Raw genomic sequence first — 19,418 nt, 5'->3', positions numbered from 1 at the left:
GTGTATACATTGTGTTTAGTACTATGAAATTAACTTTGCTTTGTAATGAACTGCATGCATCCATTGCAGTGTTTGTTGGGGCCACTAAGTGCATTTGTTAAGCTAAATTGCTCCCTAGCTAAACATACTTTGCCAACAGGCTGCTGTTATTTCTAGGCTTGTGTGAATAGTAAATTTTAGGTTTGAAGTGAACAGTGATTTGGACGAATAATATTGAATTGAATTCGAATAGTATATATCACATATTATAAAGAAAGTTAGCATGTTTGTGATGATCCAGCTAACCTGCACAATATTTTTGAAGTTGAAACAAGGCATGTGCAAATGTCATTCTTTTTGGTTCAAAGGGAAATTGGAAGCAACTTTGAATAGTAGCAGGATTTTACTTTCGATAGAATGCAAGTGATAACCTGTAAAATATGTTACGTTTTAAAATTGACTATACTTAGAGCATATAAGCCGGTATAACAAGCTTTTAAACTTAAAAAATGATTAATCGATGTGAGGGTAATATGCTCATTTAACCTTGATGTGTGGCTTCGCGGCGGTGTGGATTTCCCCTGGATAGGTGTATTCACGGTATAGCATCCTTCCACTGCAGTGAAACCACCTTTAAAAGGTGTTACATGCAATGTCTATTTGTTCATTTCGACTTCGAAATATAGAATAATTTAAATTCATGTCGAAGTGAATTCAAACACCGTAATATTCGTTTGAATACTGTAATATTTGTTCGAATATTTGAAGTGCTCAAATATTCGCACAAGCCTAGTTATTTCCTTTGAAGAAGTACAAAGACATCTAGATAGCTATAAAAGTATGATGCGGCATGGCTTGTAGGTTCTGTGCCATGCTCAAAAAACTGTCTAATTAGTGTTTCAGTTTATGATGATCGTTTGTGATCAGTTGGTGTTCATTATCAACCATGAAGCTTGGCTCTGCATGAGCAACGTTATGTCCACAGTTTCACTGAACGTATCTAGAGGCAATATAGTGTTGAGGCAGTGTTGCGCAATTCAAGGCTGGTATTTAAATGCCTTCCATTTTCATGCATTTAAATGGGACTCTTACTGGCTTTAGCTGATTAGCACATAGTGGTGGCACCTCAGTGAGTCATTCAGTGGATGGGTGAATGTATGTGTCGTAACGTGAGAGAACCACTTTATGAAAACCTTTAACCTGGAGCACTGTTCCTTCCCTTCTTAAGTAGCATTTTAATTTTGAATAAACAGTCTTAACACTTCGTAAAAAATGTAAACATATTTGCAAACAATTTTAAAATACATTTTTATACTATAAATGAGTTGTTTGTGTGGCTGTAGTGATCACTTTAATGTGTTACAAGTGTTGTGGCATTGGCATGATAATAGCTGGCACGGTCTCAAATATCTATGACCTACGAAGCTCTTCTTGGCAGTTGCCAGTACATTTTCTTCATGCACAGATGTGAAGAGCCTCAGTTTCTTTTTTCTTTTTTTTTAATTTAAGATGTATTACTATACACAATGCACCCCTGCTGTGTATTGCCTCTTTTTTATCTGTCAAATAGGATGCTGCAGAGAGCCACTTGGCTTTAGGTACTGTCTTGCAAGAGCTATAGGCTAACTTCGCAACACTTTTGTAAACGTTGAGGCAAACAATGAATATTGTTGTGCTTATCTTCAGGATATTGCTGTGCCACTGCTTTCGGACTGCACTTACCATTTGGCAGCCGATGGTAGAACGTTCAACCTCATTCGACTGCATGACAAGATTCTGTTCAAGAAGGTGAGGAATCCAACCACTATTATTTAATAATGTGTTTGTCTACAACTGTGCAAAAGTAGTTATTAATCTTTTAAATCTTCAACCCTTTCCAGGCAAAATTGGCAAAACGTTATAAATCCTTAAACATACGATAATTTCAAGCTTTTATAGGGGGGGTGGGTGAATATTCGAAAAATCTGGAATATTATATAGAATGGTGTCCTATTTGATTCGGTCTTGACAAAAAGTTTTTTCTTTTTTCTTTATGCACTTTCTATTTTTTTCAGCTTGTTCACAAAGGCAAAGTTTTTGCCAGGATGCTACCTGAGCAAAAGTTGCAACTCATTGAAGCTCTGCAGGATATTGGGTAAGGTATATTATTGGTTCAGATGCAGTAATATGTTGTGCAATATTTTATACGAGTTTTCACACGATCATGTGTCTTGGATGTGCTGAGCCTGCGCATAAGGTTGGGCCATCTTTTGTCGAGATTTATGAATCAGGAAGATTGCCTGTGGCATTGTGCAGTGGTTAGTGGTGTTGCCTCAGCTTGGTTTTACAGCTGCTTTATCTTTTTGCTTCACATAACTTGAAACATTTCTCACCGCTATTTTTCTTCACATAACTTAAAACATCTCACCACTCCTACAGTGCTGCCTTCACTCAATGTCTTGTGGCACATTTCACTTGCCATTTTCAGACACCAGGTTGGCATGTGCGGAGATGGTGCCAACGACTGTGGAGCGCTGAAGGCAGCTCATGCTGGTGTCTCCCTTTCGGTGGCTGAGGCATCCGTCGCATCTCCTTTCACAGCTCAACGTCAGAATATCCAGTGCATGATCGATGTCGTAAGGTGAGGGCACTTAAATGATGTACCAGTTTCTTATGTTTGAAATACCAGTCAGCCAAACAAAATATAATTATAAAATTGTCTATTCATATTTGTACATTGATTGAAAGTGAAGTTTAGCAACAGTAATACAAGAGCGCCATGGTTGTGAAGTTCAGTGCGACATCAGAATACGTCCTTTAGTAGTGCCGTACGCGATGCTTACTTAGGTTTTTATTGTAAAGTTCTTTCTTGTAACTCTTTGCAATTAAGTAAATAAAACGGTCACATTTGTTGCCACTCATAAAGCTAGGCCCTTAGCACCTGTGTTTGCAATTCTTTCAACACTATAAGCACTAAAAAGAGAAAAATCATAGGCCCTTTTATCTTACTGTACTGTACAGTACGGTCCACTGTTAAAGGGAACACTCCAATGATCACCTTTGATTTTGCTGGCCTTTTAACAGCAAGTGGACAGGGAAACATTGTTCTTGCACTGCACGAGTCTGTCAAAAAGAGGCAGAACCGTCAACCACTAGTAGTTTTAAGTAAATCTAAGCCACTATGTTATTGCAAGAGAGCGAAATCTAAACATGCCCTGCACGCAAGTGTTCCCTTTAACAGTGGATCCGTCTGTCCATACTAAGATGGTTAAAGTGCATCCGTAAAAATTTATATCTCAAAACTTTAGGAGAATGGAAAGGAAAGGGAGAGTGGAGGGAGCTGTACCATATCATTTGGTACAGTATCACTGCACTCATAGGTGCAGCACTTATCTCCTTTGAGCTCATGGTTTGATAGGCACGACCATTTAGAAAGCTTTTTTTCAACATAAGTGCAATTGATAATGCAAGGACAGCACACTATCTTAAATGACGGTATTCACATGTAGAGTAGTTATTGCACAGGCTTCCAGCGGTTTCTTAACGCTCTTCTATTCCTTAAAATATGAACTGCATTCTTTGTTTCTCTTTGACAAGGCCTTTTTTCTTTTTGATGCCCATAGGGAAGGCCGGGCAACCCTGGCCGCAACATTTGGAGCTTTCTGTTACATGGTCTGCTACTGCTTTGTGCTTCTGGTGGGAGCACTGTTCTTGTTTTGGGTGAGTGGAGGCTTTGGTAACTGTACGCTTGCCTTGTCCCTAAGATCGCTGAGCTTTCTGTAACAAGAGGAAATGGCAGCACGTTGTTAGTATATATACAGTGACCATTGGCTACAACACAGAGCAACTGAGAAAACTGCGTAAAAAGAAACATGCCGAGTTTCAGTATGCTTAAGTTTATTCAAAAGACATGAAAGGCATTTATAGTATTACAAGACAAGTAAACAGACAAACAAACAGAAAAACCATTGTTTGGAACCAGCAGAATTATAAACCAGTGCATTGAGGCAGTAAATTAGGTTATGCTCTATAGAGGCAAGTGTGAAGCTTGGCTTTTGCTTTTGGATTCACAGTTCTTCAGTGCAGATCCACAACACTGTAGCACTTTGTTGTTAAGTTTTCAGTTCATACAACTTCCTAGTTTTATTCAGTCCAAACAGAGGACATGAGAAATGTCCCATTCAAATCACACATTTCTCTCGACACATTTCTCTTGCTTTCTTTCTTTTTTCCCCCTTTTTTTTTCCTTTTTTTCCATCACAGTTCTACTGTATAACTGTGATGGGCAAGGTTTTGAAAGCAACACCCAGTTCAGTGGAGAATAGCAAAGAAGTTGAAAGTTAGTCCTTTGCATGTGCGCACCTTACCTTGTTGCATTTTAGTGCTGTAAATTGTAGCATACCCTTTTTTAAAAGTGTACTGAAGTGAAAATATTCTATCCCATTTTCATTTTTTCATTTTTTGCTTTCACATCTCATAGCTGTTGATACTAAAACAATACTCACTGCATTGCCGGAATTTTTGTTTTGAATTTGTTTTGAATTTTTTTAAAGCTGGCCACCTCAAAATGTGCACCAAATGGAGTGCGATTCCTTGGTGTAGGCTTTGTTTACAAGTTCCGTCTGCATGTCATAAAAACTGGAGCTAGTGGTTTCATATTGCTGATGCACATGTCTGTTGGCCTGATCCAGCGATTGTAAGCCACGCAATGATGATATCTCACTAAAATCCGGACTCGTGCTGTATAAGCCATTGCCTGTGGTCATTCCCTGCTGTAGGTTCTGTTGTGCAACACTTCTCGCCCCTTTCACCTCATCTCCCCCGTTATCTCAATGCCTGAAGCTTTTGACAAGAGGATCACAATTGTAGCTTATAACTCACAGATTAGTAATACAACCTGACCCCCACCTCCTCAAATTTCTCCTGACGTGCAGAGATGACTTGTAAACAAACCCTATTCTAAGGTACTGGACAGTCCTTTCTTCTAATTAGTCGCATCAAAAATGTTATAATTAATGATTTTCTACATGCTTGAGGAATTGAGGAGTCATATTGTGATTATGGAGACAGCAGCTATCAGCCAAAGCAAAATAGTGAGACAATAACTTTGTGTCAGTTGTCTCTAAGCATCTTTTACAAGATAAGTAAAATGTCCATTGTTTTCAGGATGGACAAAAGCCATCTGAAGGAGCTTATGTTTTCATCGATGTGTTCATCAGCCTTATTCCGCCTATGATATGTGAGTACGTTTTGAAAATTGCAGTACATAGTAGTGAATTTATTTAACACTGCTGGTTTGATCTGAACATTTTTATTATCTCTTTTCCAGTTGGAACAACTGGACCCTATCCTGCACTCACCAAGAGAGCTCCACCTAAAAGCATCTCTAATGTTGTGTCTATATTTTCAATATTGTCATTTGTGATCATACAAACTGGATTTCACATTGTGGCTTACATCTTCTGCATTCAGCAGCCATGGTGAGTAGTATTTATTATGGTATTCTAGCTAGCTTGCCATGGTAGCCTGCCAGTGGCCTTGGCATTGTGTGGCTGAGGGCATGATCACAGCTGTGGCGGCTGCCTTTCAATGAAGACGAAAAGAAGAAACGCTGGTGTGCACATTAAACATGTGGGTGCACATCAAAGAACCCCATTACTATTGTGGAATCCTATACTAATGCATGTCTTACGATTGGATTGTTGTTTTGGCATATTAAACCACAAAGTATTATTATCTTTTAAAATACAGATAATTTTCAAGGCATCTGAGGTTATTAATTTAATGAACTTAGACGTCTGAATCCATTTAACTGTGCGGCACAATTTTGCGTGCTCTAATCCACATTTAAGTCAAAGACTCTATGCAGTACTGTTCCATCAGCTAGCTAATATTGCTCACAGCAAATCGTAACTGCATCGTTGCACTTCAGTGCCATTTCCTTCACTACTCTTCATGATGAAATACCATATTAATAAATCTCTTCAAAGTGAGAGCACATGCACACAGCTTTCTTGCAACACCTTGGTAGGCTGTCATGTATCATCGCTGTGCTGAGATTTGAGACAATTAATCGGTTAATTAAGTAATCCCTGTCAGTTTGGAAATGGACCCTATACAGAAACCTGCAGGAAGGTAGCTTGAGGACTTTGAGTTAAGAGCTAAGCCTAGCATTGCTGCTGGCTTGACCACAGATTTATTTTCACAGTATTCATGTTGCACATGCTATGGAACGTTTCTAAGTGTTTATTTCTCCATGCTATCCATTTGTCAGCAAAGTGAAGGTTTCCAGATGTATTTGGCTGAGAGCCATAGCCTACACGACAATCTATGCTGTTGTTCTGAAACTTTCTCTGTAATTGTTCCAGTTATCTCACTCCACTTTGAATTTATATAGCAGCAGCACAAATGCAAAGCAAACTAAATTTCACTATTTTAGCGCACTGTTGAACAAGACAAAGGACACAAGAACGACGACACGGATACAGCGCTAACTTCCAACATATGATTTATTTCAGTAGGCGTCACACCAATATATAAGCTGAAAAGCAGCGCACGCAGGTGCATCTGTAAGGAACAAAAATGAAAACAGAAAGGATTTGGAAACACGTGCACATCTTGGTTTACAGATTGATGACAATGGATTTTAGACAGCATGTCGGTCTGTGAGACGATGATGTCTGAGGATGTGTCATCGCCGTCTGGCGATGTGACGCCTGCTGAAATAAATCATATGATGGAAGTTAGTGCTGTGTCCGTGTCGTCCTTCTTGTGTCCTCTGTCTTGTTCAACAGTATGCTAAAATAGTGAAATGGATTACCAACACGCCCAAGCCAAATCAAAATAAATTGTTTTGATGACTGCCATCTTTTGCAGGTACGAGCCTTTTGTTTTCAACAGAGACTTCATACACAAGCCACCACAGTCTTATGTTGCCACTGCAGTTTTAAGCGTCAACTGCATGTCCTATGTGATTGCCGCAGTCATCTTCTCTCCTGGTCCTCCCTTCAGGAAAAGCATCATATCAAACAGTACGCAAGTATTTGTCACTTTTACCTGTACTACAGGCATGGTTTTATTGCAAACATTTTAAAAGAAACATTTTAATAATTCATTCTTATATAGTAGAAGCACTAAGAAGACAAGGACAAGAAAGTGCAAAGCACGAGCACTTACTCACAACTGAAACCTTTATTTCCTTCAAAAGGAAAATATATACCTAAACCCAACCTAACACCCATACAGAAACCTAGGGGCCATATGCGTATTCATCTTCGGTGTTTTTGCTTTGTCCTTGGTGCGCATGCACAGGTATTAGGTCGTGCTTAGGTATGTACTCTTCTTTTGAAGCAATAAAGCTTTCAGTTCTGAGTAAGCGCTCGTGTTGTGCACTTTCTTGTCCTTGTCGTCTTAGCACTTCTATTACAAGGGGTGCTCAAATGAAAAGGTACGAAATGACTCTGTGGGTATAAATGAAGACTTTATTCAAAATATACACCATAGGCCTGAGTACAATGATCCCTTTGATGAACAAGCCGAAGGATTCCTTTTTCCCAAAATTACTGCGGTCGTGACAAAACCCAGAGCTTGACAGCGTCCTTGAATTCGTCGTCCAAGATGAAGTGCTTCCCATTTTCTCATCGACTTGTCGGACACACAGTCTTCCTTGTACACATTCACCATTTGGCGATGAATGGTGGATGGTTTAACACCTTCCACTGTCAGAAATCGGATAACGCCTCGCTGCCTCTAAATTGTAGAATTTTGCATTGTGAACACCATCCTGTCCTCTCACGCACTGCAGCATCAATTGGACGGCACTCTTTGTAAGACCCTCTGCTCTCTCCTGAGCATGTGGATGCCCCCGCATGCTCCGATCCACGGCAGAGAGTGCAGTCGCAGCCCTAGATGCCTGGCTACGCTCTCCCATAGCAGCATAGGGATCTATGTTAACGGTCACATTGTTACGACGTTTCGTACCTTTTCATTTGAACACCCCTTGTATATAAGAATAAACCAGTGCCAGCTAGTTCGCCTTTCCGTTTTGCTTCAATTTTAATAATTGTTTCTGTTTTTCTTTTCTTCAGAAATGTACCTAGTGGTTGTCGCAGTGGAATTTGTTCTCGTGTCATACATCATCTTGTACCCTGCAGAGTTCATACGAAAGTACATTAATGTAAGTGAAACGCATCAGATGTTGCTGCAATACGAAGCCTGCTGTCACATTGTTTGGAGGTCCTCCCACAAGGATAAGATTTCTTTGGTTAGGTTGCACTGCTAGAGTCTTCAAAATACATTGTCTAATATTAATTATACGAATTTTTCTTATAAATTGCCTTTCATCTGAATATCTGAATAATATTTTGACTGCTAACAGCAGTATATAAATGTTTCGTCTGATTTGCTAGTTTGCCCATTGTGACGTTTTCTCAAGCACAAGTGTGCATCTTGATAATCATTTCAGAATATCGTCGCTGTGGAAATAATCTCTCGCGTGCATACACTGAAACTTGTGCAAGGTAGTGCTGGTGTCCGGAAGAGGCGTTCAAGTTTTATTAGTGAATATTGTTACTTGCAGTAATGCTTATTAAGCAGTGCTAATTTATTCATTTGGCAATTAGGAATTTAAAAAGTTCTGGTGCAAACTGTAATGCTAAACAAAAGAAAATTTCGTTTCGTCCAGTCATGTTTTGCTTGCCACTACTACTGTTGTTGCCAGTAAATTTTGAAGTTAAAGATCTCCCTTTGTCAAACAACTATGAGTCTATGGCTGAACACTTAGGTCTCCAATGGTGCTTCTGAATGTTCCAAGATAACTGTATGGGAATTGACATATTCTTAAACAGTACTAGTACGTATCTTAAATATTAGGGCTCTGTTTTTGTGTGTTGCGAGTGAACCTATTCACAGGGGCAGGAAATTTGTCGCTCTAGCATGAGCTGAAATTCTGAATAATCTCATGAGTCTCTTATAAGACCACTGCTCTTTATTTGAGGATCTTTGCTACATTTAAAAGGAAGTTATGATCCATCGATTGCAGAAATATTTGTTTACTTAGGCCATCAGTTTTTTACAAATATTACTCAATAAAAAAATATAAAAAACCTGTGCAAAATTATTTCTCTTTAACCGAGAAATAGAAGAAACTATCACAATTCTGCAAACCGCAAGTATGCGGTCATATGAAGCAAGATGGATTATTATATTCCGCTATACCCTAAAATATATAGATAACCTGAGAGTAAAACTTTAGCAAGGCTCCTGTAAACAGTGTAACAATTTCATGTCTGCTGCAAACTGATGTCTCTTTCAGGTGCTGTAGTAGGTGCAGTTAATGGAATTGTGATATTTTTGATTATCAGTGTGGATTTACAGATTTGTAAATATAATGCTTTAATTTTCTTTTGAAATAATTTTTTGGAAATCTTCATAAGGAGGTGCTGATGCAAAAATAAAAATTATGCTTCCTGCAAATAATGCAATTTAATTTTTCTTGAAATGATGTGAGAATGGGCTTGTTGGTAGCGACACATGGCAAAACTTGCAGCTTACAAAAAATACACGGATGAAGGAAGTGACGGCAGGACGATGCACTTACTTCCAACAGAATGTTTATTGAGCAGAGGTGAAACGCATATGTTGACCAGTTGCACACAGGTTCTGAAAGTTCTGGCTGGGTCAACAAAGTTAAATCAACTAGAGGGCGGGAGCAGATTGATTAAAGCACTTGAAATGCTACATATTGACACATGTGGAGCCACGCCACTGCATTTTGTTTAAGAATACAAATTCTTTTTCTTCTTCCATTAGGTCAACAGATGCTGCGCTGATGCAAGAAGCTCCTGCTCTCGCGATTTCCACTGCCTCAATAATCTCGCGGGTTGTCTTACTGTTGCTAGTGCCGATGACTTTGCAATTATCAAGTGAAGGTGCACAATCGCAGCTCCTGCAATACTGACCCAGATGACCGGCTACTACATTCCGAGAACTGTTAAAATGCTCACGATGTCTGTTATTTAGGCACCTGCTAGTATTTAGGCACCTGCCAGATAAAGAAGGTGGGTTCACCGTTTTGCCTTTGGACACCCTAAAAGGTTAAAGCCAAATAGGCACTGGACAAGACTTTCACACGCACAGAATCGGTGGTGTTGACTAAAGTCAGAGCTGAAGCAAAACTTTGCTGGAAGCTGGATCTCACTAAACTGGCCCAGAGTATTGACAACAGCGAATCAGTAGCGTTGGACGCGTTCTTCTCGTCCAAAATGCACAAGCTGGGCTGGCCCCTCTGGGTCATCTTGTCAGAGCAATACACCTGGCATAAATCCGCAGCATTGTTTCTGCAAGAGAAGTTAACAATGTTAACAATTGACAATCCGTTTTTAGTGAAAAATTCGGAACAAGTGATCGATTTTTCACAAGGATGGCCTGCAATTCATCCCAAAGCTTTTTCAATAGACGTCCAAGACCTCTACTACTCGCTACCACATAAAGACTTGCTCAGCTGCATAGAAGAATGCATCGACACTCACAGAGCCATCAGTTTTGCGAACAGTGCTGGTGTGTCAGTTGAGTGGTTCTTGGAACTTTTGTCCTTTTACCTGTTGTATGCCTTCTTGTCTTGGGGAGGTGACATTTATCTCCAAAAACATGGTGTGTGTATCGGATAGTCAGTAGGTCCCACTTTGATTGGCTTATTTCTTGCAAAAAAGGACGGAGACATTAAATGGAAGCTAAGTCGTTCCAGTGATGTAAAAATCCAGAGGTATGTTGATGACTATTTGGTTGTACTGGGGGGCACCAAGGAAGACTTCAACGCTGACTTGTTCGACACTGGTATGGCTCACTTTTGAAGTGTTCACCGAATGTTTCAATCCATTGCTAATCATACATGAAGCACCAGACAACGACTACTTGAGGTTTTAAGGCTTATGTTCACATTCAAGCACATCTGCTGGCAGTGCGAACCAAGCGGTAGCAAACCTTTACTGCCTTTCTCATCAGGCCACTCCAAACTCATTAGACGAAGGATCACCAAACTCACCCTAAGGAATTCTTTCAGCATGTCCTGTTTGCACGCATGTGAGGCCAGTTTTCTCACCCAAACAAATTGTTTGATTATAGCAAGCTACCCACAGCATGTCATCACTTCAGTGGCAGAAGGACTTTTAATAACAGTCAAATGGAACATGCATAAATCTTCAGGTGGCACCAGTGATCACAACATAAGCGAGCAAAGCCTCTCTGTTATCCCAACATACACGACATATCACACCGTCTCAAGAAGATAGCCAGCAAGGCAAACATACGGGTGTTTTTTTCCGGACCAAATGAACTTTCGAAGTTTTGTAAGGGAAGTTATAAATCGGTCAGTTTTTGACGTGTAACGAAATGTATAAACCCGTTCATTTCTTGTCAGAAAAGTGTCGTCTACTTTTTCCCGCTGTCTTGCAGAAAGGACTATATCAGACAAACCGGCAGGTGCCTAAATAACAGACTTCGTGAGCATTTTAATAGTTCTCGGAATGTAGCAGGGAGTCATCTGAGTTGGTATTGCAGGAGCTGTGGTTGTGCACCTTCACTTGATAACTGCACCGTCAGTCGGCACTAGCAACAATAAGACAACCTGTGAGATTATTGAGGCAGTAGAAATCGCAAGAGTGGGAGCTTCTTCCATCAGCACAGCATCTATCGACCTAACGAAAAAAGGAAAAGAATTTGTATTCTTGAATAAAATGAAGTGGCGTGGCTCTGCACGTGTCAATGTGTAGCATTTCAAGCGCTTCAATCAATCTGCTCCTGCCCCTTAGTTATCGTATTTAATTTAGCTTTGTTGGCCCAGCCAGGACTCTCAGCACCTGCGCGACTGGTCAACATATATGTTTCACCTCTGCTCAGTAAACATTTCTGTTGGAAGTACGTACATCGTCCTGTTGTCACTTTCTTCACCCACATCTTTTTTGTAGAAGTGTGCGAATATTCGAAATTTCGAATATCTTTCGTATAGTGTTTGCTATTCGATTCGATTTGCACTGAAATTTTACTATTCGAACTATTCGAACTTCCCAAAAACAAATACAGTCAACGTCCGATTAAAAGTGACTCCTACATATTTTTGATATGCTTCACCTCATTACACCTCTGTATTGCGGCAAAGCTGCCTTTCAAGCTCCGCTACGGTCACAAATGTATTAACTCAAGCAAACGCTGGTTCCAATATGGAGATGAAAGATGTGGCAGAGTTGAGGGCTGAATTAATGCTGTTTTGGACCTGAAATTTGGGCAGGAAGTCCGAAAAATCGGACGCCGAATTTTTTTAGTATCCAAAACTTCAGATGTTCTTATGCATCGACGTCTACGAGGCAGATTTGAAACTCCGGACTTGAAGGGAGCACACCCTTGTCTGCCGCATCAATTGGCCTTCCACAGAAGTTGAAAGAGGAGGAGGCTGAAGAAATGGCATCTCTGCCTATCACGTGTAAAGTGTTGTCGGCAACACTTTGGAACTACGAAATATGACCCCACCAGGGCTTCATCAACCTAGCGAAAAGAAACACTTTCATGTTGCTATCTCACAAGAACATACTTAGGGATTCTCTGCAACTTTTTCTGTAATTTCACTTCGAATTATTCGAAAAATGTTTGAGAAATATTCGAAAATTATTCGAAAATTATTCGATTCGATTCGCACTCAATCTTTATTATTCGAATTCGCTTCGCACCCAAAATTTTGCTATTCGCACAGCTCTACTTTTTTGTGTGCTGCAAGTATTGTTAATTTTTCTCTGCAAGTGCCGTAGACTCCTGTTTCAGTCAGCAGTATCCATGGTACGAGAGCACCACACGTTTACGTTTAGCGAGGTGTCTCACGGTCAGTAATGTGTCAAACTTTATTGTGTACTGTACTTGTAGGCTATTTTTTAATAAACAAAAGTGGTACTGTATGCAAATGCGAGAGATTTGGTTAAGTGAATTGCCACCATGCATGGCGTGCACATGATTTCATTTCATCTTCTTTAATGTGTGGCCTACAGACATGAAAAACTCATGAGATTGTCCTTGCTCCTCTCTGTTACAGTTTTTGGAGGCCCCACAGTACGAATTCCATGCATTTCTCTTTGTCCTGTCTTTGCTGAATTTTATTTTTTCATATTTATGGGAGGTAAGCTTTTATATTCTCATGCTTCGGTTGTTTTCTCTTCTTAAGTAGCAGTAGTGTGGGTAACCTAATGAAGCTAACAGGCAGCAAAGCCAAGGAAAGCATAGGGGACATTATTTGTAGTTTTTCAGCTCTATTGGGGTGATTATACGTAAATGGCAATGAATTAAAGGGGATGAAAAAAACAACTTGCCGTCAATGGGGACCGAACCCACAACCTATGATACATGTTGCAGTCCTCACTGACAGTATGTTTTTTTTGTCCTCTTTAATTCATTTCCATTCATGTCATAATTCCACACTATAGTTAAAAACTACAAATAATGTTGTCTATGCTTTCCTTGCCTTCATTAGGTTGTGACAAAGAAACAAGTCTGTGACACATTCCTCTTCTTTTTTTTCCTTAATAGTGCGAATAGTTTCCTCAGATTTACAGTATGCACATTGGCACCTCATCTTTCAGGTTTTCTTGGTTCAACAGTTTCTCTTTAACTTTGTCATGCCTCGGCTTCACAACTGGAGGGGACCCCGTCGCACATATGAGAAATTGGAACGGGATATCATGCGTGACCCTTCATGGCCACTTGTCAGCGCTGCTGCCAGTGGCTCTGAGGACGGGCCTCCATGTGAGTAATGTGATGACTGTGTACATTGCTCATTGATAGACACTTTGTTCAGGCTTTTGAAGAATGCAGTGTCACAGTACAGTGTATAGACTTTATGCTGTCAGGAACCAAGAAAATATGTTAGGCCATTGTGAATAACGAAGCTAGCTTCCTAGGGCTGATATGTGGAAACCAGTAAGTGCTTTTGCACCTTTTGTGGTCATTCCTAATATACTTGCTGTAAGGGAGATCCAGAAATAGTGAAATTTAGGGGATGCAAATTATCAGGCACACAAAAGCATGCGTACAGAGCACACATACACACAAAAGCAAGAGCCTATAACATTGTTTGGGATTTTGCAAACCCTAAGCTATTTGTGTTCTCTATTTCTAAAGCTCCCTATAGTTTGCAGTAAGTCTAGCTTTCTGTTAAAGATATCTTGGCTGCGAGAATGTTTTTGAGTATGCTTTTCTTTCTTGTTTTTCTCTCTTTTGTTGCCTACTTTGTGAAAACTATAAATAATGTAGTCAGAATCATCATAAAATAATGAACATAATGCTGTAGCTATTATCCATGTACATCTTTTGTGAAACTATTCAAACTTTATCATTGCTCCTCAAGTTGCTCTCACAGACATAAAATGCTTAACTGCGTGGTTGTTTATGGATTTGTGGCTCCTTATGGCTTAACAGTTTCATTTTCTCCAAGCCCACTGCACACTTTGGAGCACTTGCAAGCTTTCTCAAGCCATTCTTCCAATGCATTTGGCTTCTTGCTTTGAAGTTGATTTATTGTGTTTATGCGTGTGCTAAGGATGGACATGGTTGTTTTTCACCTCACTTCACATGCATATCTTCCATATTTGGTGTATTTAGTGCAGTAGATATCAAGTCTACATTACAGTGTGATCGCAATGCTCAGAATGCGCATTATTTCATTTCAGTATCTCCTGACCACGACTCAGGCCTCCTGAACTTGACTGCAAGTGGGAAACAAACAGCAAAAATGAAATTCCAGTCAGAAGAGATTCATGAAATGAGTGTGTTGGGCAGGCCCACACTTACGTTCTCCACATTTCGTGGCAGCAGCAAGAAACGCAAGAACAATGCTTTGAGGCATGAGTAAAGATATAACTGTGAAAACCTTGAAATGTGATGCATATGCACCATACAGGTCAACCTAAAGATCGCAACGGACCGTAGATAAACATTGCGTGACTTGTGTGAGTGTGAAGTTCTCCTGTTTTTAGTAGAAGGTATTCACGATCCGTAAGTTACTGTGATCTGCGAACTCTACTAATAACTCCCCTCTACTATTCCTAGAACCCACGCCACACTGACCCTCTGCCTGCTTACCGAGCTGTTTCTTGCCTACCATTATTCACAGCCGATTCCACGAATTCATAGGAGCTACATTAACTACTAAAGCATTCTAGTAGGCGAATGTGAGGTGCCAACGGTGCCGGCCTTACTTTCGTCCGCTTTATGTACACCTTCATAATGGTGTAATAGTAGCGCAAAAAAAGACGAGGACAAGAAAGTGAACACCACAAGCGCTTACTCACAACTGAAAGCTTTATTGCTTGAACAGAAAATATACCTAAACTTGACGATCGACTAATTCCCGCGCATGCGCATCATGGGCAAGGCAAAAGACAAAAACCAGAACAAAAAACACATCACCTTCAACCCTCCGCCCCCCAACAGGCTACCCCCTTTCCTTGAGTAGAATAACTTCCCTCTCCGATATGGCTAAAGAAGGATGGCTAACGCACGTAGACGCCCTCGTGCTAATATGAAAAGCTTCTGCGAGTTCTCGTGTCGTGCGATCGCGGTGTTTGAACAAGACCTCCGTTGCGGGGAATTGCGCTTCGCACCGGCACTCAGCGCAGTGCATGGCCAAGTGCGTTAAGGGTCTCCCCTGCAAGGAAGACTGGTGCTCCCTTAGACGTATGTTCAAACATCGGCCTGTCTGGCCGACGTAGACACGACCACACGACAGAGGGATGCAATAGACGACGTTGGCCCTGCACGACACAAACCTAACTTTGTGGTTCATAGAGCAACCGCGCGTCCCGACGTTGTCAAGCCTGTTGCCGAACATTGAACATAGTCTGCCTAGCTTGTTTCTAGCAGAGAAAACCACCTTCAGCCCAAATCGCTGGGCTGTCTTCTTAAGCCGATGTGAGAGCGCGTGTACGTATGGCATAACAGCCATTTTATCATTTCGATCTGTGTTCTGGCCGCGTGCATCGATACCTTTTATCTGTTTGATGAGGCGCTGGCAGGTGATTTGTATTACCGATATAGGAAAGGCTGCGTTCTTTAGACGTTCCACCTGCTCCTGAAAGCTGCGAAGAGCGAAATGCGCACACGATCTGTTGACAGCGGACTTCAGACACGACATAGCAATGCCGTCCTTCACCAGTTTAGAGTGGAAGGAACGGTAGCTCAAGAGCGGTTTCGTAGACCGGGGTGCATACATCCAGCAGACGCGCTGTGAAGAAAAATGCAGTGATAGGTCGAGGAATTGTAAGGTGTTGTCAAGTGGCACCTCACATGTGAAGTTCAATCCACCGCCCCTGTCTTTAAAAGCTCGGAGTACCACATCAGCATATGATTCGATATGTGCACTTCTCATCAAAACCAAAAAATCGTCGACATACCGAAAAACTTTTATGGCTATGCCCTGCAAATCAATCTGCAAGTCCCTGTCAACCTTGCTCAAATATATGTTGCTAAGCACGGGGGCAACTCGTGACCCTATGCACACACCCGTCTTTTGCACGAAGACCTTATCCTTAAAACCCACCACGGTGGCACTTAGGTAGAAGCTTAACAACTCCAAAAAGGCCCCTACCGTGGTTCCACAGGTATTTCTGAATTCCACTTCATCGTTATCTTCCACAATGCATTCCTTTACACGTTGCATCAATGAGTCATGTGGAAGGGAGTAGAAAAGATCCTCTACGTCAATGCTGATAGCCGTACACGCGGAACACTCAACGGTAGACAAAAATTGAACTACTTCCTCGGAGTTGCGTACAAAAAACGGATCACGGATGGACAAGGAATCTAAGTGTTTCTGCAAAAAGCCCGAAACTGCCAGTTGCCATGTGCCACGTTCAGAAACGATAGAGCGAAAGGGGATTCCTGGTTTGTGTGTTTTAGCTGCAGTGGACTGCCCATACGGAAAGATTCACCGAGCTTCTGTGGAATAATGTCCGTCCAAATCTTCAAGTCGCCAAGAAGTGCAGGCCTGCTGACGGAAAACCCCTGGTGCTAGGGAATGTGCCCTTGGATAACCGTGAGGAAAAAGTGCTGGGTCTCGGCCCGAAATTCTGTCTAGACACTCCTTTGAAAACTGTAGAACGATTAGCCTTGACGCGGAATGTTGCACGTTTTGTGACTGAGGAACGAAGGGATCACTTTGTTTCAGAGTGCATTGATGTCGTTGCTAGGCCCGGAGCGGTGAGCGGGAGGGGAGGCTCCTTAAGCTCAATATCCTCGGCTTTGGCTGCAAAGGGAGCACGGTTACTTGTGTCAGACAAGGAAGGCCACTTCGTGGTCCTGGAAGAGTCCGCGTTCGCTGAGAAAGCATGGGCAGCAGTGGCAAAGAACTTCAAAGAGGCTGAGGTGACAGCAAAGAAAGGCAAAAAACGAGCACTTGACCTGTGCAGAGAGCTCAATTTGGAAAGTTTGGTCGCAGCTATAAAACGGTCTACGCAGCTGACGTTGACGTTATTTTTCGCAGCTAAAACACACAAACCAGGAATCCCCTTTCGCTCTATCGTTTCTGAACGTGGCACATGGCAACTGGCAGTTTCAGGCTTTTTGCAGAAACACTTAGATTCCTTGTCCATCCGTGATCCGTTTTTTGTACGCAACTCCGAGGAAGTAGTTCAATTTTTGTCTACCGTTGAGTGTTCCGCGTGTACGGCTATCAGCATTGACGTAGAGGATCTTTTCTACTCCCTTCCACATGACTCATTGATGCAACGTGTAAAGGAATGCATTGTGGAAGATAACGATGAAGTGGAATTCAGAAATACCTGTGGAACCACGGTAGGGGCCCTTTTTGGAGTTGTTAAGCTTCTACCTAAGTGCCACCGTGGTGGGTTTTAAGGATAAGGTGTTCGTGCAAAAGACGGGTGTGTGCATAGGGTCACGAGTTGCCCCCGTGCTTAGCAACATATATTTGAGCAAGGTTGACAGGGACTTGCAGATTGATTTGCAGGGCATAGCCATAAAAGTTTTTCGGTATGTCGACGATTTTTTGGTTTTGATGAGAAGTGCACATATCGAATCATATGCTGATGTGGTACTCCGAGCTTTTAAAGACAGGGGCGGTGGATTGAACTTCACATGTGAGGTGCCACTTGACAACACCTTACAATTCCTCGACCTATCACTGCATTTTTCTTCACAGCGCGTCTGCTGGATGTATGCACCCCGGTCTACGAAACCGCTCTTGAGCTACCGTTCCTTCCACTCTAAACTGGTGAAGGACGGCATTGCTATGTCGTGTCTGAAGTCCGCTGTCAACAGATCGTGTGCGCATTTCGCTCTTCGCAGCTTTCAGGAGCAGGTGGAACGTCTAAAGAACGCAGCCTTTCCTATATCGGTAATACAAATCACCTGCCAGCGCCTCATCAAACAGGTAAAAGGTATCGATGCACGCGGCCAGAACACAGATCAAAATGATAAAATGGCTGTTATGCCATACGTACACGCGCTCTCACATCGGCTTAAGAAGACAGCCCAGCGATTTGGGCTGAAGGTGGTTTTCTCTGCTAGAAACAAGCTAGGCAGACTATGTTCAATGGTCGGCAACAGGCTTGACAACGTCGGGACGCGCGGTTGCTCTATGAACCACAAAGTTAGGTTTGTGTCGTGCAGGGCCAACGTCGTCTATTGCATCCCTCTGTCGTGTGGTCGTGTCTACGTCGGCCAGACAGGCCGATGTTTGAACATACGTCTAAGGGAGCACCAGTCTTCCTTGCAGGGGAGACCCTTAACGCACTTGGCCATGCACTGCGCTGAGTGCCGGTGCGAAGCGCAATTCCCCGCAACGGAGGTCTTGTTCAAACACCGCGATCGCACGACACGAGAACTCGCAGAAGCTTTTCATATTAGCACGAGGGCGTCTACGTGCGTTAGCCATCCTTCTTTAGCCATATCGGAGAGGGAAGTTATTCTACTCAAGGAAAGGGGGTAGCCTGTTGGGGGGCGGAGGGTTGAAGGTGATGTGTTTTTTGTTCTGGTTTTTGTCTTTTGCCTTGCCCATGATGCGCATGCGCGGGAATTAGTCGATCGTCAAGTTTAGGTATATTTTCTGTTCAAGCAATAAAGCTTTCAGTTGTGAGTAAGCGCTTGTGGTGTTCACTTTCTTGTCCTCGTCTTTTTTTGCGCTACTATTACACCATTATGAATCAGTACCAACTAGCTCGCCTTTCCGTTTTGCTTCACTTTATGTACACCGTCCATGTAAATTTGAGAGGTGCGAACGCACCTGAATAGAAGCAGAAAATACATGCGTGTGAAGTTGACACGGCGCCTGCTGATGATGTTCTCGTACAGCGTGCACTCGTCGCATTCCCAACTTTCCATTCGTACCCTGCGCGCAGCAGTAGAACTTCCGGTCGCCGTCACGTGGCCACAAGCGGAAGTCGCGTGACCTGGGCAGACACGTCGCATAT

At 42.0% G+C, this 19,418-nt stretch overlaps 1 protein-coding gene across 1 annotated transcript in view; it reads left to right on the top strand.

The window, feature by feature from the left end:
* Positions 1–14,848, top strand: part of LOC119393758 (polyamine-transporting ATPase 13A3) — a 38,057-nt gene extending 23,209 nt beyond the window's left edge. The window contains exons 19-29 of the mRNA XM_037660892.2: positions 1,666–1,767; positions 2,034–2,113; positions 2,447–2,599; positions 3,582–3,678; positions 5,125–5,197; positions 5,288–5,438; positions 6,835–6,989; positions 8,046–8,134; positions 13,034–13,117; positions 13,578–13,740; positions 14,664–14,848. Of these exons, the coding sequence (XP_037516820.2) occupies positions 1,666–1,767; positions 2,034–2,113; positions 2,447–2,599; positions 3,582–3,678; positions 5,125–5,197; positions 5,288–5,438; positions 6,835–6,989; positions 8,046–8,134; positions 13,034–13,117; positions 13,578–13,740; positions 14,664–14,845 (1,329 nt within the window). The 3' untranslated portion in view covers positions 14,846–14,848. The remainder of the gene's footprint in view (positions 1–1,665; positions 1,768–2,033; positions 2,114–2,446; positions 2,600–3,581; positions 3,679–5,124; positions 5,198–5,287; positions 5,439–6,834; positions 6,990–8,045; positions 8,135–13,033; positions 13,118–13,577; positions 13,741–14,663) is intronic.
* Positions 14,849–19,418: the final 4,570 nt, after the last annotated feature.

Source organism: Rhipicephalus sanguineus, chromosome 5, assembly GCF_013339695.2.
Source record: "Rhipicephalus sanguineus isolate Rsan-2018 chromosome 5, BIME_Rsan_1.4, whole genome shotgun sequence".
Lineage (NCBI taxonomy): Eukaryota > Metazoa > Arthropoda > Arachnida > Ixodida > Ixodidae > Rhipicephalus > Rhipicephalus sanguineus.
Note: the sequence above shows the minus strand (reverse complement) of the source record. Positions and strands in the feature narration are given on the sequence as shown.